Genomic DNA, 22721 nt, shown 5'->3' on the forward strand with positions numbered 1-22721 from the left:
CTTTGAGGTGAACAGACACACACTCATGTTCATGAGGACCCTCGTAGATAAAAACAACAATATATGTTACGGTTTGCACTGCAGGGATGATGTGTTTTTGCAGGCTCACCAAGGAGTTAGCATCGCCCTGGTTCCAACAAAAAAAAAGGCTTTTTCGGCGAGGGATTTCGGAATATCCCTGAAAATAAGCTCTGTGCCAAACGCAAGTTTATGATACTTATACGTTTTTTTTTTTCAGCAAGATCATCTTCGCTAATGAAAACTGCTTATGTGATTTTCAAAGCATAAATTAAATCAACACAAGGAAAAAACTGATGTTAGGCTGCTGACAGACTACAACAGGGTCACATGATTTACCACCACTGAACGTCTAACTGCACAATTACTATACACTTTTTCTGCTGATTGATCAATCTATAGGTTGTAAAGTTGGAGTTAGAACAATTTGCAACTATATTCGGCCTGTAAAGACGCACTAGTGAGGAGGTGAGTCTCCCTGTTTAGTGTTACGTTTCAGCCACTGATAAGATCTGTTATGCTTTGTTTTTGTTGGCTTGTGTTTCTTTCTTGGTATGCAGGAACAACTGTTCCGCATTTATTTCATGGAGTGACAGGTATCAGCTGTCACGGTCAGAAGAGGGGCCTGAGTTATCAAGTTAAGCTGCTCCAGATGTTCCTTAATTGAGACTTCCCATAGAGTCTTCATGAACATTACTACAGCACCCCTCTCACTGTTTTTTAGCTGGGGGAAGTAATGTCTGGAGTCTTGCTGTCACCATGAGGTTGCCACGCTACCAGTGAAGAGGAGGTGGCCAGTAATGTCCGACACTTAACCTCCCAGAAACCCACAACTAAAGGTTATATAGATACGTTTGTGGGAGGGAAGATGAGCCGGACATTCATGTAGCGCTGTAAGGACGTAGATCTGTTCTGGATTGAATTTGAAACGTGGATCTCTGTCCAAAAAGTTCAAGTGAAAATTCTCAAACTTGTCATTTAACTATAATATTTGGTTGTTTAACAGATACTGCAGAAGGCAAACACTTAAAGCTCCAAAGAGAAACCTATTAAACACTTAAAAAAGTATTTTGCCAGTGGGCCCTCAAAAAGGACGTTAATATGAAAAAGGAGCAGAAATTAGTTTTTGAACGTGGGTGGGACACTGTGAGTCAAGGTGAAGAGGATAACGATGGGGAGGCAGTGCTTCTCCAGTCCTGAGACGCTGTGGAAGAATTCACCTGTTTTGTCGTGACCAGGTCATTGCTCAGCCCGTTATATTGTTCTTACAATTACATTTGTATTTATGCATTGTGGGTGATCTTTTCGCTTTCGCCCGTGTGTTACTGGCTGACCTTCCCCTCACTGGTGCCGACATCAATTAGGTTTGTTGTGGGAAGTGACATCACAACTTTGCCAAAGCCACAGTGCTGTTAGGAGCAGTTTAGTGATTTTAGTCAGTTATAAAGTGTCTGTATAAGCTCAGGAAGAAGCATTATTGTTACTGAAACCCTGCGCTTTTTTCCTTTGTTTTTTTCATTTCATTTTGCTGAGCCCAGAGAGTCTCCTCTGACATGACCTCATCTGACAACAGTTTTTCCACGCCAACGATCAACCCAAATCAGCGCCAGTGGTTGCAGCTGTTTACCTCAGAGAACAGAGATATGTTGGAGCCCTGAGCTGAAGAGGAGTTGGTCAGGGCAAAGGTGAGGCTGCAGTGATGAGGCCGTCCCGTCACTGACAGGCGAGACTGTGTGTAGAGCAGCTCCTCTCCTGTGTTCACTCTGTGGGATCCTGACCACGACAAAGTCTGAGAAACACACGGAGGGAATTAAAAGCAAATATGGATACTGAAATTGAACATCCATCACTGCTCAACTGTAGACAGAAAAAAAAAAGTATTTTATTGAACCAACACAGCAGCTACAATTTCTGCCTTTCACCATAGAGCCTTCAGATGTGGGAGAAAACCACAGCTATTCATCACTGCATGTATGACATGCAGATGTGTGGACTCACGGGCTGTGGGGGACAGAGGCCCAGCAGCACTGTGTGCTCCAGACGATCTCTGAGGTTGGTCTGAATCTTAGTCAGGAGCGTGTGTGAAGGACAGGGCACAGGAGACACTTTGTCCAGGCCGACGTTCACCTGGAGGCTGTGCATGCCCTGTGGACCCTTCTGGAAACAACACAGACAGAGATTTTTTTTTTCCTCAAACATCGGCAACATGCAGAGTGATAGAACAGATTATCAGGTCAGCGTGCAGCAGAGTACCTGGTACTTCATGCCCTGCTTGACGCTCCTGTGGTCCCATTTCAGTTCTGCATTTTGTGAAAATGAGTTTCCCTCCCGGCCGACGGACACGCAACCTTTAACAGAGGACACCACCATCTGCACACATACACACACACACACACACACACACAAAGAACAAGTAAGTGGATGCTCCATAAAGACTTGTAGATTACAAGCAGACATCCATGGGGGGTCCACCAACCTGCTGCGTTGAGAACAGAGCGCAGGCCTGCCCTCTGCTGGAGTTGTCCTGCCAGTGTTTGTTCAGGCTGAGGGAGACGTTTACAGGGACGGCACTGCCCCATGACAGATGGACCTGCATGCACATGGAAATTAAGAGAGATAAATCAACTCACAATAAAAACTCTATGCAAACATCTCTATGCAAATATATATACCATACATTTTTTTTCCATAAGTGAATAAACAAGCTGTTCTCAGAGGTCCCAGAACACTCTTTGAAGCTAGAAAGGTGGCAGGGTCCGCCACATATAAACAAAGTTAGTAATACAGTATGTAACTGTGTTGTCCTTTAAGGTCAGTTTGGTTATTCATCGTATATCATAAACATCGTAAACAAAGAGAGTTTGTTTGTTTAATTTTGTTCAATGAAGGTATTTCTCTTCTGATTGAAATGTCTTCCCCAAAACCACAGAGTGCACCTTTTATGTAAAATAATTTTATATATATATATATATATATATATATATATATATATATATATATATATATATATATATATATATATATATATATATATATATATACATATATACAGAGCTAACAGAATCAGTAGATACGGTTGGTCTCAAAACATCTGACAATGAGGAGACTCGCGTCATGACATTATGCATGCATTTTAACAGTGCTGAACAGTCAGATTTCAGTCAAGAACATATCGCCTCCATGAGCTGGCTCCTTTAAAGGATAAGTTCACCCAAAATGCAAATTCACTGCTGATATTGGCTGACCTATAAAAGCCCCCCGAAGTGGTACTCCCGCTGAGCCGAAGCAAAATCATCTGAAACAAAGAGGTAAACTTGTGGCCGCGTACTTGCTGGCTGCTGCGCTTCTCCCTCAGTGAGCTGTGTGACAGCGTGTGAAAGGACATCTGACTGACTGCGGAGGAGAAGGGCTGCTTCAGCTCCAGTCTGGTCTCGTTCATCTCCTCTGACCGACTCCATGAGCTAAGAGCTCTGACCTTGAGACCAACAAATGATTGTTTGTGACCACAGAAAGCAGAACAGGTTTACGTGTGACTTTTGTTTAATCAAAGGGACCAAAAAGGAGATTCGTCTGAATAAAACGATTTAGACTATCAGGGTCATGGCACATTTTGCACATTCTGACCTGCTCCAGCCGGCCATGCCTCGTCCAGCCCAGTAAAACACTGTCCTGTCGGCCGTATAAAAAACGTTCCAGCGTCGCGTCCAGACTAGTCCAACGCGGAACGCAGTTTATCTGCACTGAAGAAAGGACAGGAAAGAGATGTCAGCCAAAATCAGTAGCATGTTTTTTTTAGAATTTTAGAACCCCTCTCATTTCACAGCAGATGCCATTATCCCTGTATACCTGAGATAGCAGCCATTTTATTGACAGATCATTTGAGCAGATATGAGCCTCTATGCCCGCCCTCGAGCAGACAACAGTCAATGAGTGATTGTGTGGACAAGTGACACTCTCTCTTATTTCTCCTTCCTCCTGAGCCACTTACACGCCAGCCTCCGCATGATTGACGCATCATGTAGCCAGTGAGATTTCAAGTCCAATGGCATTTTGATCTTTGAATCTTGTTTTGACTATTTTATATGCACAAAGTTAGTGTCAATGAGGAAATAAAGAACTTAAATGAGTTTCTGCCCCATTTACTCTGAAGCCAGGTTAATCTGAGGTCATGCATCGCATTCTTTTGTGATGCACCTGGATTATTTTCCTCAGAAAAACAAGTGCAGTGTTTTGGTTTTTTTTGCATTAAAAAATGTAGGCATGAAAGAAAAAGAATCATTAAGTGTGTTCAAAGTCCTATAGATTAATGACAGGAGCACTTTGCAGGCTTTGAATTAATTTGGACTAGACTGGGATAGGTGTTTTAGGATCATTTTATAATGATAGATAATTAGTATTATATACATCCAGGAATAGGAGCAGGTTAACATGATGTGGGGCTTCACCAGGCGATGTAATGGAATTGGACAAATGTTGCCCCTGTGATGGCCCTCATGCTTTCAGAGCTAGTGTGCAGTGGTTTTACCCTTCAGGGTCTGGTTCCCCATCTCCAGTGCTGGAGGTGCAGAGTAGAGACCAAACAAGCTGAACTCCTGACTGCCCCACACAGCTCCATGCTGAACCTGGTAGCTCCAGTTTCTGGCCTCATACACCGTCTTCACTGCGACAGTCCTGGGGAGCGGCTTCAGCTACAGGACGAAGACAAGCAAATGTGTGAAACATTTAGGATTCCAGTTTGCACAAACATCTATTAAAGATTGATCAAATGTACTTCTTTAGGACAGACTCATACGGAAAAAATGTATACCTGTGGGTATGAGTGTTTGAGCTCCACGGCCTGTCTGTATCCACTCTCTATGGCTGCCAGTTCCCCCAGAGCCCACAGCCTCCTCCTGCCTGACAACACCTCAACCAAACCTGCCACACTGGACTGAGACTGGTTCAGCTGGAGAGAAGGAAATAGCAGAACATTTGCTAATAAAAGTCTGCTAAAAGTTAAGAATCTTCATTTTTGGATAAACTCATTCTTTAATAAGTGAGCATTTGAGAGAAAGAACACACCTGAGAGCGGATGTTGAGCTGAGACGGCAGGTAAACCAACATCCTGGGAATATTCTGGACCACTTTCACCATCAGGTCCTTGCTGGACAAAAGACCACCTGTCACTTCAAGTATGTGAGTTCTTAAAATTCTGAGGCAGTGTGAGTGTTGTGGTTTCTGTATGCGTCTCTCGACACCTACCTATGAGGCAGGTGGTGTCCCTGGAGGATCAATGCCAGTGAGGAGCTGAGTTCGGGGTTGACAGCGATGGAGCACCTCAGCTGGGACTCAGTCAGTCTTCCCCAGGCCTCCACCTACATCAGCACTCAGAGACGGTTAGCACAGAAGAGCAACGACAAGCAAAAGTTGTGTGTTTGTTGTCCTCACCTGTAAGGCAGGGCTAGTTTGTCCCTGTATGCTGTGTTTTATTGTGACCCTGGCCTCCTTGGAACCTCCGTGTGCCCCCCAGCCTCCTACGTCCCCGACAGCTTGGACTCTCCAGTCGCGACAGTGAACATCCAATAAGGCGCTCCGCAGAGGACCTGCAGAGAGGATCAGAGGATCCTGAGAATCAAAACTGTGCGATGCATCTTTTGTTTTTGCAAGAGAAAACCAAGAGCTGTTTGCAATTTAAAACTAAGATAGATTTACTTTTATTTACTGAAATTGTGCTGTAATGAGGTACTGCACACTTGAATGTGGTTGTGATGATACTGTCATTTGTTACCAATTTTTAAGAACCACTACAAGCTATTGCACCAGTCATTCATAACGCCATTGGTGACATCTGTTGGTCAATCGATTGTACTGCACTTGAAGGGTCAGATTGAAGCAGAGGTGGGAAGTACTTTTCAGGTATCTGTATTTTACTTGAGTACCGTACTTATTTTTCTGACAACTTTTTCCTTTTACTCCTTTACATTTTCAAAGCAGACTTATGGCCATTTTTTTGTTACTTATAGAGGGATAATTGATTATGTACAGTACTTGACCCAAAATGTCCGTATTTGACATCCCAGGAATGAGACTCAGCAAACAACTATCTTTCCAGTGTGCTTACAGACGGCTGGTACAACTCCTACTGATTCTACCTTTAAGTTTAATAGTCACTGAATTACATTCATATGACATGAGGTTCAGTTGGCTTTGCACAGAATTGGCTAATAGAAATGTCCCTCAGAGGTATTCTTTGTCGTATTTTACTTGAGCTAAAGAAGCTGAATTGCTACTTCTGCTGTCACAGATTGAAGGCAAATGAAACGAGAAGGCAAAATACAAATCAAGAGTGGCATGAAACTTTCGTACTTGACTGAAAAAATAAAGATTATGGGAAGAAAAAAAAATATTTAGACATCCAGTTCCCCTTAAAAATACAACTGAATGTTTCTCCTCTTGCCTGTTGTAGCTGCAGCAACAAAATATGTATTTCTGAATTTTGGGGTGGACTGTCACTTTAAAATCGGACCTCTGAACTGAGCAGTCAGGGTTGCGTCCAGACTGCGCCGCGTGGCTGTTTGATTAGAAGCTGTGGGAGAGTAGGAGAGCAGCAGGGCCAGACGTCCATCAGCCACACTGACGTTAAAGCCTGAGGTCAGCAGCTTGTGTCCGTCCACAGTGAGCTGAGCCCTGGACAGAAGCTGAGAGAGGACTCCCTGGATGGAGCACAGAGCCTTGGAGAAGGAAGACATCCACTCTTGAAAACACAAGTTCAACCAAGCAACATAACGTAAAGAACTAAAACAGGAAGATTTCATGTAACCTCCGTATTACGTGGCAGTCCCCTGTCCTGTAGCCACGACCAGCTGTGCCACAGATTTCCTCGTATCTCCTTGTTCACTGGGAGACTTTTAATGTAAAGTCTCGCTCCAGCCTGCTGACCTCCAAGTTGGGACTGTAGGGTCAGAGCCTTACCTTCAGAGGAACCAAGATCTACCTGTACACACAGTCCACTGTGACATTAATCATACCGTTTCATTGAGTGAGCTGCTTCAATTCAATCGGTGGTTAGTTCTTCATCTGCTGAATGTATCTGAGTTTCTAACCTGGATGCTGTTGTTTGCGGGGACTCCCAGTCGGCTCAGATAGCTCACTGTGTGTCTAAAATGACTCCTTACTCTGACTGTTTCAGACATCTTTGCCACTGTCGTCTCTTGAGTTATCTGCAAAACATTCACAATACAGACTACATCACAAACAATAACATGAACATTTTGGGAGCCACCTGCCATCTGCATTCAACTGAAGCGCCGGAGCGCCACTGATAAAAACTGATATCTTGGTTTGGAAGGGCATTTTATCAGACACCCCACTGATTGACAGAGCGCTGCTGCTGCCTCCTACCTTTTGATTTCCTGCGCTGCTGTGGAGCAAGTGATAGTACGAGCCATTGCCATTACTCCCAGAGTTCACTGTTACAGCAGCATCAGCAGGGACACCCAGCTCCCTCAGCAGAGGCACAGAGTGGTTTAGATTTAGCCACGCTTCATTTTTATCCTGAAAAAACAGCAGCATTGAACTATCATGCAAGGCGCCACATCCTCGGCCTCTGAAGACAGATCAATTAAAGGGATAGTTCGTGTACTGATGGGGAACATAAGCCACATAAAAAACATCCTAAGAAAATCAATACCAATATATGCACAGAATGTCACCAGACTCCTTTGACAAAATTTTACCTGGCTGTAGCTGCAGTCCTACAGCCACCTTGATTGTTTAGTTTGTTTGTGTTATTGTATGTTTAAGGTGTTTTAAAGGGTTAGTTCAGGTTTACAAAAACTCAAACTAACTAGCTGAACAGACAGCTGTAGACCAGCAGCACGTGTTGTGCATGTTAAAATGCCAAATGTCAAAGGACTCTGGCAATTTGGGAGAAAATGATATAACAGCTTCAGTTCCATGTTGGAAAGAGCTGCCTGACAGCATATAAAGTTGCAATATGTAAAAAATTGCTACCTTCAAAAAAGTCATACTCCAAACATTCAGGGGGCAGCATATTGCATGAGTAACCCCTTACTGCTGATAACTGTAGCTGCTGTTAGCTTGTTAGCTCAGTTAGCAGGGCAGCTGGCAATCCTATTAGCTGACTCGAGTCTGGAAGCTGAGTGCACCGGGGGTCAAAGGAGCTTTTGACCACTGGGAGAAGGAGATTTTCTGGGTTAGCATCCTTAACTTCAGTGGTTTCTTTGACACAACGTTAAACTTTACAGTATGTTGATAATTCTAGTTACATTTCAAGTGTTTTAAAGTTCCTACATATTGCACCTTTAACTAACTAAGACTAAGGATGAGTAGGTCATACCATCCTACTTCAAAAAAAACATCTCAATCATTTCAAAGGCAAATAAATGGGAAATGACAAAAATTGATGATTAAGGTGTGACACATAACATCATAATTCATTGAAGTTATTTCCACACCTTGGTTTTTTTAAGAGACACTGACGCCTTTAACTCAGCATCATCTATCGCCATGGAGACCTGAGATTCAGCAAGAGTTGGGGAGACGACCAACAACCCGGAGGACTGTATCCTGTCCGGACTCCCCCACTCCTACAAACAGGATTACAAAGTCATACTGTGAAGACATGTCAGTAGTCATGAGTGAAATAACTCATCATGAGTGGCATGTTCACTATACCTGAATCACTGTGCAGTTGTTGTGATACACCAGCGACCCCTGCAGGCCCCTCTGAGACATCACAACTCCACTGGCTCTGACTGAACACTCCTCCATCTGGATAAAGGCTTCGCTGTCATATCTCTGTTTCCCAGCCCGGCTGCTCACTCTCAGTCTGCTGTGCTGTGGGACGTTTATCAGAGCAGGAAGGTTGTGGCTGAGCTCGCCCTCCACACTCAGATCAGGCCAGGCCCTTCCATTCAGCCTCAGGAAACCCCTTTTTCCATCCAGATGGGTGTCCACTGTGGCTGTCCAGATACCTTGAGGGTCCTTCATCACTGAGCCGTTCAGATGAGCCTGGAGTGGACAGAACATCGAGGTCAGTGCGACCAATGGTGATAGCTAATGAGATGGATGAAAAAATTCTTAGCCCTCAGCCCATCACTTGCCTGTGCTAGTGGTGTAAACAACACTTCTTTAGTGCTCTGAGATCAATGCCTGGACCACTAGTTGCATGACTACCCAAGCTAAATAGCTAACTGCTACTACAGTTAGGGGGTTACTCATGTGATGGGCTGCACCCTGTTTGTTTTGAGTATAAATTCAATAGGTGGTCATTGGCGCTGACACACAGTTGTGTCAAGGCGCCGGTAATTATCCGTAAAAATCTACAGTACCTGTAATACTGGACACTTTGACTCCAGAGCCCAGATCCACTGTGTCCCTCCTTTGGCCTCTATAAACCTGTTGGCTCTGATGGAACACGTCCCAGCTTTAATGAACAGGGCTCCCGCCTGCTCAGGGCCTCCAGGAGCAGCGGCCTCTATGAGGATCATCTGGGGCACACCTTGGCTCCTCAGCGCGAGGAAGGAGTGTGTGAGGGTCCCAGAGAGACGTGGAGGCCTGCAGGACTGACTCAGCTCCAGGGAGAGGTCCTGGTCGTCTGCCCTCAGGGAGGAGGTCATGGTGAGCTGGCAGGGGACGACTGACAGGAGGCCCCGAAGAGCCAGGGACACTGGAAGGACCGTTCCCTAAGGCCCAGACACACGTGGAGGATGTTAATCAGTGTTGAGAGACTTCAAACGCCTACTCATAAATACTAGCTACACTGTGTGTGAACTGTTAACATATTCCCAAACACTAAAACATCTACATGAAGAACTTTATCAGTAGCTCCTAGTTGGGAAAATGCTGACTTTGAACTAATTAGTGACTTCACACTGTATATTTCACACAGTTTAGGAGGAACTGTCAGTCTCCACGGTGGAAGCAAGTCAAATATGCGTGGCCTTGCAGCTGTATCATCATTTGTTTCGCTCTGCTCTGCTGCTTTTATAAATGGGCTATAGCTTGACCTATTAATGGGCTGGAAACTGCCCTTTTAAAGTAGGCTGTGCTAACATGGACAGGGGTGAATCATGTAAGACAGCCCAGTTCTTCCGATGGTGATAAAAGAAATGACAATGTGTTGCCACAGCGAGAGGTAAAAGTAATATTTACAACTTGAACGTGTTAGTTTATTCAAGTTTTACATGCAATAGTACATAGAGCTAATAGATTTCTTACCAGCAGGGCAGGACAGTAGTGTGTCACATTTACAGCATAGGAAGACTGCTCCTCCTCTGTCGGTGCAGCTTTGGTTTTCCCCAAATTGCCCCTGAAATAACAAGGTCCCAGCTCCACACCAGCCTCCACGCCAGGCAGATGCGCAGATGAAACATTCAGGATGACTGCTCCGTGGGAAGGAAATCCCAGCATCTGTACTGCGTCCACAGAGTGCTGCACAGATGCTTTCAGACTAAAGTGGGGGTGACAGCTTAAATGCAGTCTAAGGTTGCCCTTCTCTTTGCCCTCAGTCTGCAGAACGGTACTGAGATACGTGGAGCAGCCAGAACGGGTGATGGAGATGTTGGCTGAAGTCTGTGACGGGAGGAGAGACTGAAGAGGAAAATGAATACAAATATGAAAAATGAATTGAGATATACACACATGGACTAAAAAACACAAACAAGACCATCGCTGAAAGGACTAACAGCCTCTTCTTTACTGCATTACATTTGACAGTAAAGCTCCAGTGTGTAGGATTCAGTGTCATCTAGCAGTGAGCAGAACTACCGTCCTAATGTCCCTCTGGATTTTTATTATCAAGTGTCTTTTTGGTTTCTGATCAATCAGGACATGGTTAAATGATAACAGTTTGACAAATTACCTTCATTTATGCAATTTGCAACCTGGAGCAAAGCAGTACAACATCTGAGCTTCCCATCCTGAGACTGAAGTCAGAGGAAAATGGCCGCCATGTGAATATTGTCAAGTTGTTGTCAAGACATGCCAGTAGTGTAGTTAAAATCCATTGTGAGGCTAATGTTGATTCAACCATGGTCTTGTTGATACATTTTCAGTGCAGTATTGGTATTGTTAATGCCACTTGTGCTGTATCGGAAAGACAAGAGTCATCTCCAAGCTGAAGATGTTTCTTTTGCTTTCCTTGTGCTGGGAAACAAGTTTCCTGTTACTCCTTGTTTCCTCTCTAACCTTCAGTAAGACACATCGCTGATGGACTAAAAAGTTCCAGCTGGTCCTCCTGTCTTTTCCTCCTTTGTGCTGCTTTGCCAAGAGGAACATGGAGCACGCATCCCTTTCCACTTCCAGTTTCGCCTGACTGGGTGTGGTCAACAAGTTAACAGTGAGCTCCCCTGGAGCACCAGTGGTGGCCAGGGTTTGGTGAAGCGTGACCCTCACGGAGGCAGAGGGCTCCCAGGCAGCAGTCATGTTGACCTGAGCAGAGTGGGCGCTGAAAGACACTCGAGCACTTCCAGAGAGGGAGGTATCACTGAGCTGACCTGACCCCTGGAGGTCTAGTCTGTCTGGGATGATGGATGCAAGTGAGGCCCAGTGATGCTGGAGGGTCCAGCCAAATTCAGCCTTTTGGTCCTTTAGCAGGACAGACAAGAGGCACTGAAGGGAGTCGTGCTCATTTTCCAAACCGAAAGAACCCTTGAGTCCATCTTTCCCCGCCTGTCCGTGTATGGTTAAAGCTGTTTTATGTGGCACTCCCCCTTCAGCTCTCCCCACCTGCACCCACGCCAGCCTCCCCACACCTTTACACCGCAAAGACACCAACAGACTCGAACTGACTGCGTCCAACGCTACACTGACATCTGCCCAGATGTGGCACCAGCTCTCCAACCTCATCCGTCCTGTCATCTCTGCCTTGTGTGTAGCACCATGGCTCCCATACTCAAGCAGCCCATGCCAACCATACAGGCCTGGCCTCTCCAGCCTCTGCCCCAAATTCAAGTCCATTATCCAGGGACCAACAAAAAGCCCGATCCCAAGCGCCAAACGCTGAGGCCCAGGCCGGAGCAGGAGCCTGAGACTAGATTCATTGGGCACACCCAGGTATGTCAGAAGTAGCACAGAAGAATGAGTGAGGTTCACTCTGAGCTCCTTCTGGCCATCGGAGCTGTAACAGGCTTTAGCTTGAGCACTGACACTAGAGTGGGCGAGCAACAGGCCGTAGCAGAGCCTGTTGTGTGGTCTATAGGAGCGAAAGAGTCGTACCTCCACAGGGCGACCTGCCACATTTCCATAGCACTGGGCTGAGAGTCGGTCTGCGGCGGCATCCCCTGTGCAGTTCATCTGTGAAAACAGAACCCCCTGTTGGCAGAGTTTGTTTTTCAAAGAGAAAACTGAAGGAGGAGACGGAAGAAATTCTGAAGAATTACTGAACTTCAGACCAGGCACATAAAATTCTGCAGTGCACCAGCATGTTAATCTGAGCTTTTAATATGAAACAACACGTGTTTTATGTTCAAGCATTATTTCTATTTCATTCTTGGCACTTAATTTGATACTGCAGCCCAAGGTGTGCTGTTGGGCATGCTGGAATTGTGGGTCTTTAAAGGTATCTTTTGAGATTTTGGGAAATATGCTCAATATCTTTCTTGCCGTTAGATATCAGGCTTCATACCACACTTTGTGTCTGTACAGTAAGTAAGTAGTAAGAATGCTTAGATTAGCGTAAAGGGCTTGGAAGCAGGGGAAACTAGCCTGGCTCTCTAAAGCTTACTTATGAGCCACATTTCCTAAAATGCCAAGCTATTCCTTTAACTTGTTCCAAAGGCATTTCAAGAACTCACCACTGAAACCACTGATTAAGACTGAATGGTCAAAACATGCTGGCTTTTTTAACGATTGGCCTTTTATACATTATTTTAAAGGCTTTTTAATATTTTCTTCCTAGTTTCTTGATGCTTTCTTTTCTCTCTTTCTCCCGTTTTCCAACACAGTTCTGTTCCACTGTGTTAAATAGAGCAACCAGTCATCCTCTCTCTCAACTGGTTTAGGTTCTACGTGCGGGCTACAAGTATTATTGTTTTAATTTGGGGACATAACAATGTAAAAAGGCAAGTGCTATTCTTATCATAGCTATATGCTGACATGCAGCTTTACAGATTGTCCTCGTCTGCGATGTAGGTTGTACAGCTCAATGTTCAAAAGACTGACAAGCGATGCTCCACAGCTACGCAAAGATGTTGGGTTTAGTTGAAGAAAGACACAGTCAATGTTCTCATTTTTCATTCAGGGGCAGAAATCTGCAAATGAGCTTGAATTGTGTCAAATGTACCTGCAAGGAGCTGGGTATGACTGCCTGGAGCAGGTCCATCTGTTGCCACACAGACACTGCCATTACAGCTGTGTTGTTTTTTGATCCAACGTTTAAAAGGGCCTCAACCGTTCTCTCGTCGTCCATGTGAAGGACCAAGCCAGTGTCCAGTCCTTCAGTTTCTAACTTGGAAAGCAAAACATACAAATGAGAATGATAACACAGAGATGCATTTAAGGCTCCATAAACAAAAAAAAAAAAAAACAGAACTTGCTGCGGATGGACAAATACCTGGCAATGTGCTTTGGCTTGTATGGAGCTCGATACGCCTCTTTTCAGCAGGGCTTTGACTTGATGCTGCAGCCTGGAGAAGTACTCCCACCGAGGGATAACATGCTCTGTCTTTCCGCCGTTAAACTCAGCTTTTAGATGTTCAGCTCCAGCCTGCAGCTCTGCCAGGACTGACAGTCGAATGCCATGCTGAGCCCACCTCACCTGGGCACTACTGTTGCCAGGTACACCTACATCCAGAAGACAAAGAGACTGAGAGATCAGAAGAGATTACAATGTATGAAATATAACATGTTATTTATGAAGTGATGGTTACCTGTGGCGTTGAGCAGGTGGAAAGAGTGAGATAGTCGGCTGTGAATCTCACCCTTCCCTCGATCCACCAGTGTGCGGCTCACATTTGCGCACAAATGCTCCGCCCCCATCCGAACACACAGCCAATCACGGGTCACATGGGATTTCTTTCCCAACATGCTCTCTTCATCCTCTCTACCCGAAGCATCGCCGGGATCCTCCTGATGTCTTAGCTCTACATTGTACAAGGCCTCCATCACTCTAACTCTCACCTGTCCTGCAATTACATTAAATGAAAATGTCTCCCAGTGAGGACGGCTGGATGTCAGAATGTGCCGTCATGTAATATCAAATTAGTTTATATGGTATTTTTGAACCTTTACCTTCAATGAGCGTGTCAGACCGTCCCAGCGCCCCGTCCAACCCCAGCACTGGAGGCAAAACAGCGAGGTTGGACATGGAGTGCCTCAGGTCCCCGGACACAGCCAGCTGGAGGCCCTGTGTGGTTTTTAGAGAGCCTTTGACCTGGGCCAGCAGAGCCTCATGCCCCTGTTTATAGGAGCCATGTAGAGACACACTGGAGGAGACACAATGAGTTCAAAAGTTCACAAAGAGATGGTTTATTAGACACACGACTGTCAGAGTATGTCTTATGGAGACAAAGTAATGAAACCCTCAGCCAGGTGGATCTACACACCTGTCTGATGACATGTTGGCAGCCATGTTTAAACGCAGGTCAGTGGGAGAATGCAGCAGGCTCTGGGACACATTAACCCTCAGCCCCACAGTTCTTTCTCCTCTCTGGAGGGAGTGTGAAACCTGGGTGTCCAGCTTCACCCTGTCCTTCCCATCAGCCCTCACATTCACTGAGCTACTTCCTCTACCAGCCTCTGTAGAAATGTCTGCCGTGGCTCTGACCTGAGCATGATAAAAACAGCCAAACAGCACAACAGCTTGAATTTGATTTCAAATGTTTTAGAAACTACTAAATTAAATGATTTGACTACACACAGAAGTGGCCCACCTCTAATGTTTTGGGAATCTTTGATTTGAAGGGATGACTGAGAGAGGAATAAAGAACGACTCTGCTTGATGTTCCATTGAGCTGTACAGAAAGCTAGAAAAGAATAAAAGAAAAAACATTTAAATTCATGAAACAGCAGCTGCAGCTGTTCGGAATATGGATTAGACAGTTGGCCAAATCTTACATACTGTCCTTTTAAACAAGCAATAATCAAAGTACGGAGCTGAGTTTTACTCACTTGGCACTGCTGTCGCTCCACTCTCAGTTTACCTCTGGCCTGATAATCAAAGTCAGTGTTGTTTTTGGGGTTCCAGCATACATTTCCCTCCACTGCAGCAGAGGAGGGGAGCTGCAGCTGTAACAGTAATAACAGTGAGCTGGTCACAAGTTTGGCCTTTTTCTACTGTAAACTATACTGTACAGCAGGGGTACTCAAATACAAATTTTAAAAGGCCACAAAGATTTTTTTCAATGACTCAAAGGTCCATGTATTGAGGTCAGTCAGGCCACATGCCACAGGCATATTAAGCACATGGGTCTTGTGCTGGTTGGAGGGAGAATGAATGCAAATTTTTCAGACCATTCTTCTTGAATTGCCGATGTTCACTGTCCACTTTTCTTTTAGCAGTGAACTTGGAACACGCCATCCTATAGGCCACAAAATGCAAACTGCTCCAAAAACAAAAGTGAAAATTAAAATCTGCGCTCACAGCAGAGAGTGACCAAGCTGTCTGTGTATCGTTGGCATGAAGACAAGTCCTGGTATACACGTGCTGACCCAACCAAAACACATAGTGAAAGAATAACAGTTCAGGGGCCACAAATAGGAGGCTGGTGGGCTGGATGCGGCCCAGGGGCCGCCTATTGAGGACCACGGCTGTACAGTGTCAGAGGTCGAGCTTGCATAGCTTATTAGACTGATGACAGCAATCACCATACCACCAGTGTAGGGACATATTCAAACAGTTGGCGATAGTGAATAATAATGATAATAATAAATAATAAAAAAAATGTGGTCGGCTCACCTCGAGCTGATGGCTGAAGTTGGCTCTAACATTTATCACCTGGTGACTTGAGTGCAACTGAACTTGTCCGAAGAAAGTCAGTCTCTCTTTGCTCCCAACACGTAACCTCCCCTGTATGTCTTTCTGGGTCTGAAACGGAGTGGGCCATATAAAACGCATTATATACACAAATGTTTCCGACATTTATGAGTAAAAATTGAAATACATTTTCCACATGTCATAATCACATCGACAAGTATTTCACTCAAGTTCAGTCATGCATACACTGATTTAATATTCAAATTCAACACACAGCTCTAACATCAAATTACATTCATTTCTCATGAAGTTCTCCATGTTTTATGTATCAGTTTCATATATAATTGTCAGTAATTCTGATACATGTTCACTATCTTAAGAAACACAGGGCCATGGGCTAGAAATTAAGATTTGAAAAAATGTGTGTCTGTGCATCATGAGATGTGGAATTAGATTCAGTTTTCAACAACTTCTGCGTTCAGGTCTAGCGGCTATATAAATACTTTCAAATATCAAAACACTCCAGAGAACTGTGTACAAGCCATATAATCAGTGTGTCTGCCACAGCATTGTGGGTAATTTAGGTGCCAAATTTTGAAGTTTGCATATTGAGCCTACATTACCCACAATGCAACTCTTCCACAAAGTGACATGACTGGAGGTTATGTATCAGATTACATGCAGCTTCTGCCACAAAAGGCTTTAAACTCTTTTTTTTTCCTCCTTTTACACCCAAATAACTGTAAACACACTTCAGTGTTTAAAATTGGTGACATTACCCTTTAACAGATGACACACTCTTCTTGGATAGTGGTGAAAAGGGCCTCTGTAAATAGTTTATGTCCCTACAGTAGTGATAGCAGGGTGCTAACAGAGCTTTGGTTAAAAAAAAAACAAAAAAAAGGAGCAGAGTTGATGCAGAAACACACAATAGGTGGGGCCTGCTCAGGCCTTTGAGAGCTGACCAATCAGAGCAGGCAGGGCTTTTTGGGGAGGGGGGCCTTAAAGAGACATGAGAACGGAGCATTCAATATGGTGAATAGAAAGGATGCAGCAATGGACGGTATGAGAAAATAATATTTTTTCAAACATTAAAGAACGCAAATATTTTCTCTTTGACACGTAACATGAAAGCATGAGCTTGAAAATGGGCACCATTTGGTTGCTTACCTGGTTGCTGGTTACAGTCACACAGATCTCTGAGTCTGACGGAACAGTGTCGGAGCTGAAAGGATGGATCAGCGCAGAACAAACCTGAACATGAGAAGAGTCACAATGAAAACAGTAATCAAATACTTACTCGCTTTGTGTTTGGATTAACTCGCGCTTAACTTACAAAAGGGCTCGGTGGCTGGTAGCCGAGGGTGAGGGTGTGGATGACCTCTCTGTTGCCTTGGAAACCAGCCTTCGACTCCAGGATGTAGAGGCCTCTGAGGAGGTCAACGGTGAAGGTCTCCCGCAGGAAGAGAGTCTGAGGGAAGGTCTGTAAGGGCTGTCTGTGCGATGAGCCAGTAATATTCATTGTATTTTTTTCATCATAGCAAAATAAAAAATGAAAACACAATTTTTACAACCAGCCAGATTACAAATCAATCAGATCGAGGCACAGACCTGAGCTGAAGCATTGCTGTTTTCTGATACATCTTCTTGTCCCTCCTCAGCTCCTCTATGACTCCCTCCAACTCCAGTTCTGTGGACGGGCTCTTCGGCTTCGAGAAGCTCATCTTCAGCATCGCTTGCCTCTTTTTCAGATTCTTAAAGAGGGTAGAGATTATTCAAACGTGTTAAAAACATTTAACTTAACACATTCATACGATGGAGGAAGCCCAGTATTGCCACCCACCTTCTCCACAGTGTTCAGGGCAGCAGCGAGGCTGACGTTGTTCTTGCCGTAAGCGGAGGCCATCTGCAGGGTGTAGCTGGATTTAGAGGCTTCCAGAGAGACGTCTCCTCTCACGGGTGGAGTCCACAATGAGCTTAAGGAGGCGGAGGCCTTTACACTTCGCTTCCCCACAATGCTCCACCCTCCTGCCTGAGGAAGCATGGAGGAGTTGGAGGAGCGGAGGACATGCATGTGTTAAAATGTTGTAGTGCAATTTTAATAGATAAACTAAGTCAATTTTCTGCAGTAAAGTATACAGTGCGTACATGTGAATATACATATCATTACTTTTACTTGCACTTTTTGGTATTTATGCACACTAAATAACAGTTACTTTAAGATTTTGATTGATGTTCTATTGATATTGATAACTTTCACTTTTACCAAAGTAATATTTTAACACAACATCTTGTCCTTTACTCAAGTAGGACTTTTGATCACTTCTGCTTCATTGTTTTCTTGTACTTTTATCTTCATATCATGTTCATGTATATATTTTTGAGTAATCTCAACTCATGCTTAGTTTTTTTCTATTTGTCTCACCTGTCAGGTCTCGTGATGGCCTCTCATTGGCTGTTACATACTGTAGGTGAGTTGTAGGAAGGATTAAGCCACTTTCATGAAGACTTTTCAATATTCCCTGCCTTGATTGCTATGCTTTCTTATATTTTATGTGCCTGGATTACCTTGTTGTTGCAAAGCACTTCGGATTTTGTTCAACAGATGTTTAGATGGAGTGGCCTCTCTTCTCCTGTCCTCCACTTACTTGGATGTAGGTGACAGCTGGAGTGTAGAGCTTCAGACGGGCCTCCCTCTCTCTGCCCCTGTCCCTGTAGAAACCTTCCAGCAGGAGGCTGCGGATGGTCAGCCACTTACTGGCTGTGAGCTCTGACGTGAGATGGAGCGTGTGGCGCGGCTGCTGGCTCAGTTTGTGCGCAGTGTAGATGTACAGCCACGGAGTGTCCATGTTGAATGTGCCTGGAGGATAAAAAGACAGACATGATGCTGATCGATTCCTCGCTGCAGGAGAAAAAAAAAAACACTTCACAGGCATCGCAACTCGTCTTACCTTCCCATTTTTTCTGCGGGGTGTCTCTGGGAGGGCTTTTCCAGTGTAATCCTGCCACCAGCGGCATCAGGTTGTTGTAGTTGACTTTGAGGTGAGTGCTGCACTCAGACCCGACTTGTCTCAGGTGAGAGTGAAGAAGCTGAGTCCTGTAGTTTAAATTCTTCTCCGGCACCTGGAAAATGAACTAGAAAAAAAATAAAATAAAAATGCTATTAAAAGGGGCACTGTGTAGTTTTAGAGAAGAAATTCAAACTAATATTTTCACAATATTAATGAGTTAATAATACATGACTGAATAAACAAGCTGTTCTCAGAGGAAAATATAGTCCCAGAACACTGTTGGAAGCGAGAGAGAGAGGCAGATGCAGCCCTGCCTACCTCCAGTGTGTAGCTGGTGTGGTTTAGTGTGCTCTGGTTTTTGAAGGACTGGCTCAGGAGGAGTGTGCGTTTGTTGTTGATCTCATCCCAGTGTTTGCCATAGCTCATGTCCAGGGCGGATTTGACGTGGCTGGCGCTCTCCTCGTGCCTGAGGTGGATCTGCAGAATCAACCAAGCTGTTAAAAACACAGAGAGAATATCCACCTGGAAGTACTGGACTAAGATTTGCTTTAAAAGCGTGTGTCATCCAGTGGGTTCACGTCTCCAGCAGTTACCTTGTGGTTGATTGGAGCGGTGTTGGAGCAGTAGAACTCATGATCTGCTCTCATGATGTACGTGAGGTTTGAATCCCTCTCACTCCTTAGTCTCTGAGATGTGTAGCACTCCTGACGCAGGTGTCGGGCATCACCTGTGAGGGGGTCAAAGGTCAGGAGAAACTGAAGTCTCATCTCCTTGGAAACTGCTTCATTTCTTTTAAAATAAAGTATCAGGGCGCTCCTGATGGCAAGTTTAAGCAACATACTGAAATCGATGTGATATGACTTTGTCGAATGTTGGTGGATCTGTTGAACTGATTGGTTAGAGTCAGCCCCTGATAGATGATTATAGACAGATGATTCGTCCAATCACCTGCCAAGGATTTAATTAAAGTGCCTGCCCTTTACCAAACAATTTCCATGGACAACTTCCGTGTCAGGCTATCACAGCTTAACGCAGTGTGTTTTTCAATCCCTCACCTCCCAGACCATATTTGAGCCTGAGGGCGGAGCTCCACAGCGAGCCCTTCTGCTCCATCAGTCCCAGCATCCTGGCGCCGACCACACCGGGTAACAGCAGCTCCGCCTCCACAGAGTACTGCCTGCTGTTGCCATCCCGCCTGCGCTCCAGGACCACTGATGTGAAAGAATTGACGTTTTAGATCTATAAAAGTTGTGTTTCTAGAGGTAATAAATGAATATAATTTTGTCATGTTGGTTGGATACCTGACACTGATGCAGTTTCTCTGAACACGTTCTTCACAGTGGCAGAGATGCTGGTCTTTCTGCCAAGTCCACGGGTAACATTAGCAGAGAGGATCATGGGATGTCCATGAGCGGCCATTTTGGCTTCAATGTGATAGCGTGTGCGCTGCTCTGACAGGAGGGTCTGAGAGTCGACCAAACCCTAAAGATGACAAACTAATTAACATCTTTTATAACTAAAAAAATCATTTTCAGATTAAAGGTGCAGTTTGTAGTTTTGGGTTAATCAGCAAAGAGGGAGATCTTCACTGACTGTTTTTTTGTAAGCTTAAACAAATGAAATACACAAACTCTCTTTGTTTTCATGACTGAATAAACGGACTAAACAAACTGACCTTAAAGGACAACACAGTTTCATACTGTTTTACTTTGTTTATATGTGGTGGACCCTGCTCACCTTCAAACAGTGTTCTGGAGAGCTTATTTTCCTCTCAGTTTACATTTATATTTACATTTACCCAACAACTTATTCACTTATGGAGTTTGTATTATTAACTCTTTAAATCACAACATATCACCTCAATACTGACCATGATGTAATAATGAGAACCATCAACCAGCAGCTCCAGCTTCCCTGACTTTACGTTCCGCTCTCGTTCAAGTTGCCCTGAAAAAAAAAACAACAACACATTTTCAGCATCAGACCCTCATATGTGTTTGGGCTTTTTGGTGCTCCTCTGTGACCGACCTTGTATGCGGATGGTTTTCAGAGGATGGGTGATCCTCAGCAGCAGTCTGTGAGGGTTGAAGCTCAGGTCCAGAGACATGTCCCTGGGGATGGAGGACTGAGGTGTGGCCAGGAGGAGGTGGATAGAGGCCTCTCTGGGGACCCAGGTGCCTCTCTGAAATATAAGATGGGGCAATTCAGCAACTGTGAGACTAGGTGAAAAGATCGCACACGCATATAAAACAAACAAAAAAACTCTAAAATCCTTCTCTCACTTTTATGGCCTTTACATCACATTATGTCACCTGAGCAAGCAGTGAGTAGGCGGCCTCCAGCAGGTAGTAATGGAGGCCTCTGTCCAGCTTCAGCAACCTCAGGGAGAGGTGGGCTGGTCCTGGAGGAGGGAGGGAAATACCCGCAGCAAGTGACGGGTAAGAGGCATTGGAGCAGAGCTGCCAGCCGACCATCTTGGACCCTGCGAAGAAGCAGAGCTCAGTGTTTGGTAAACAATCTAACTCTTATAATGTGATCATCAGAGAAAGTCGGACAATCTCTCACACAATCAAAGTTGATTTTATGAATTGGTCACCTGTAAAATTCATACTCGTAACAACCACCAACCACTAACTGCTGCTAAATGTAGCTGCCCTTAGCTAGTTTGCTCAGTTGGCTGTGCAACTCAGACTTGGGGCTCAGGGACCAGGGGAGCATTAGGCGCTCTTGACCAGGAAGGACTGGGCCTGGCTGGTTAGAATACTAACTTCATTTGATATCTCTGCAACATAATAACTGCTTTTTTGTTTGCATTATTCTGATCATTTTAGTTTTACTAAATTCTTACATATTGCCCCTTTAAACTTATTTGATAACTGCACATATGAAGACTAAAAAAGTAAAAATATTGAGGTACTGGCTTTAAAAAGGCAACATGCTGTGGTATTTCTAGAAAAAAGTAAGAGTATGTTATAATAATTATTGTAGACGGCTTATGAGAACTTACACGTCTTTGGTGTGCAGGCGGTCTTCTGGACTCGACTCTTTGGCCCCTTTATCTCCTCTCTGTGGTCTCCACTGAGCTGAAACACTCTCGAGCTGGTGAACAGGAAATTGACGCACAAACCATCACTCAAGACAATGTTACAAACACGAACAGACCGTATGTTTTGTCATGGTTATTTCATATTCAATTGAACTTATTCTGTCGTTATACTCTTCATGCCAAAATATTCGAGCAACCTACTATACATAATAACTGAAAGTGTACAAAAGAATTCCGCAAGATATTCAAAGGTGTGCACCATGATCAATGGGCAAACACAACACGATAACTTTTCAGGAGTCAAATAACCTGAGCCCTTTACATGATAATAAACACTGTATATAATATCTATAATTTTAGTTAGAAGCGATTGACTTAAATAAGTCCCAGGGGTTTAAACATATTTCTAACTGTCTATTAAGAGATCGTCTTGCATAATTACATGAGTCCTCAGTACTCCTCAAAAGTACTCTTCAAATTTGGCCTTCATTTGATCTCAGCTACACACAAGCCCCCAAGAACAGTGCCAGGCTTTGAAACTAATTTTACATCATGGTCAACGGTGTAATCAAAATTTCACTGCGGCCCAAGAAGACTTTTTTTTTTCCATAACCTTACATTTTGAAAGAAGTGGCTGTTAAACGATAACAAAAATTGAGCATCACGACCCCCCACAAAATGACTTGTTTCAACTATCATGTTTTGAACCATTTAGTCCATTCACATTTGG

General features: G+C 44.3%; 1 protein-coding gene and 1 long non-coding RNA gene across 3 annotated transcripts in view; one reads left to right on the forward strand and one right to left on the reverse strand.

The window, feature by feature from the left end:
- Positions 1–22721, reverse strand: part of LOC119011822 — a 40568-nt gene that overhangs the window by 8992 nt on the left and 8855 nt on the right. Inside the window, exons 20-61 of one of the 2 annotated variants that reach the window (XM_037085225.1) lie at positions 21953–22044; positions 21258–21427; positions 20974–21127; positions 20816–20892; positions 20247–20427; positions 20001–20156; positions 19539–19672; positions 19264–19422; positions 18886–19069; positions 18583–18794; positions 17778–17966; positions 17546–17688; positions 17271–17430; positions 17105–17188; positions 15917–16045; positions 15130–15246; positions 14892–14984; positions 14565–14785; positions 14251–14444; positions 13890–14144; positions 13574–13803; positions 13304–13468; positions 12238–12333; positions 10240–10611; positions 9351–9704; positions 8695–9030; positions 8475–8606; positions 7399–7551; positions 7101–7217; positions 6818–6991; positions 6524–6728; positions 5446–5600; positions 5260–5372; positions 5080–5161; positions 4826–4963; positions 4544–4706; positions 3643–3758; positions 3347–3493; positions 2495–2608; positions 2272–2388; positions 2017–2175; positions 1646–1807 (exon numbers count right to left, since the gene is read on the reverse strand). In XM_037085225.1, the coding sequence (XP_036941120.1) occupies positions 1646–1807; positions 2017–2175; positions 2272–2388; positions 2495–2608; positions 3347–3493; positions 3643–3758; positions 4544–4706; positions 4826–4963; positions 5080–5161; positions 5260–5372; positions 5446–5600; positions 6524–6728; positions 6818–6991; positions 7101–7217; positions 7399–7551; positions 8475–8606; positions 8695–9030; positions 9351–9704; positions 10240–10611; positions 12238–12333; positions 13304–13468; positions 13574–13803; positions 13890–14144; positions 14251–14444; positions 14565–14785; positions 14892–14984; positions 15130–15246; positions 15917–16045; positions 17105–17188; positions 17271–17430; positions 17546–17688; positions 17778–17966; positions 18583–18794; positions 18886–19069; positions 19264–19422; positions 19539–19672; positions 20001–20156; positions 20247–20427; positions 20816–20892; positions 20974–21127; positions 21258–21427; positions 21953–22044 (6904 nt within the window). The remainder of the gene's footprint in view (positions 1–1645; positions 1808–2016; positions 2176–2271; positions 2389–2494; positions 2609–3346; positions 3494–3642; positions 3759–4543; positions 4707–4825; positions 4964–5079; positions 5162–5259; positions 5373–5445; positions 5601–6523; positions 6729–6817; positions 6992–7100; positions 7218–7398; positions 7552–8474; positions 8607–8694; positions 9031–9350; positions 9705–10239; positions 10612–12237; positions 12334–13303; positions 13469–13573; positions 13804–13889; positions 14145–14250; positions 14445–14564; positions 14786–14891; positions 14985–15129; positions 15247–15916; positions 16046–17104; positions 17189–17270; positions 17431–17545; positions 17689–17777; positions 17967–18582; positions 18795–18885; positions 19070–19263; positions 19423–19538; positions 19673–20000; positions 20157–20246; positions 20428–20815; positions 20893–20973; positions 21128–21257; positions 21428–21952; positions 22045–22721) is intronic. The other variant, XM_037085226.1, reaches the window with a different exon arrangement.
- On the forward strand, positions 17737–20144 carry LOC119011825. The gene is made up of 3 exons (XR_005072281.1): positions 17737–17825; positions 18367–18405; positions 20008–20144. It is a non-coding gene; the product is annotated as an uncharacterized LOC119011825 (long non-coding RNA).

The sequence above is a fragment of the Acanthopagrus latus genome, chromosome 21 (assembly GCF_904848185.1).
Source record: "Acanthopagrus latus isolate v.2019 chromosome 21, fAcaLat1.1, whole genome shotgun sequence".
Taxonomy (NCBI): Eukaryota; Metazoa; Chordata; class Actinopteri; order Spariformes; family Sparidae; genus Acanthopagrus; species Acanthopagrus latus.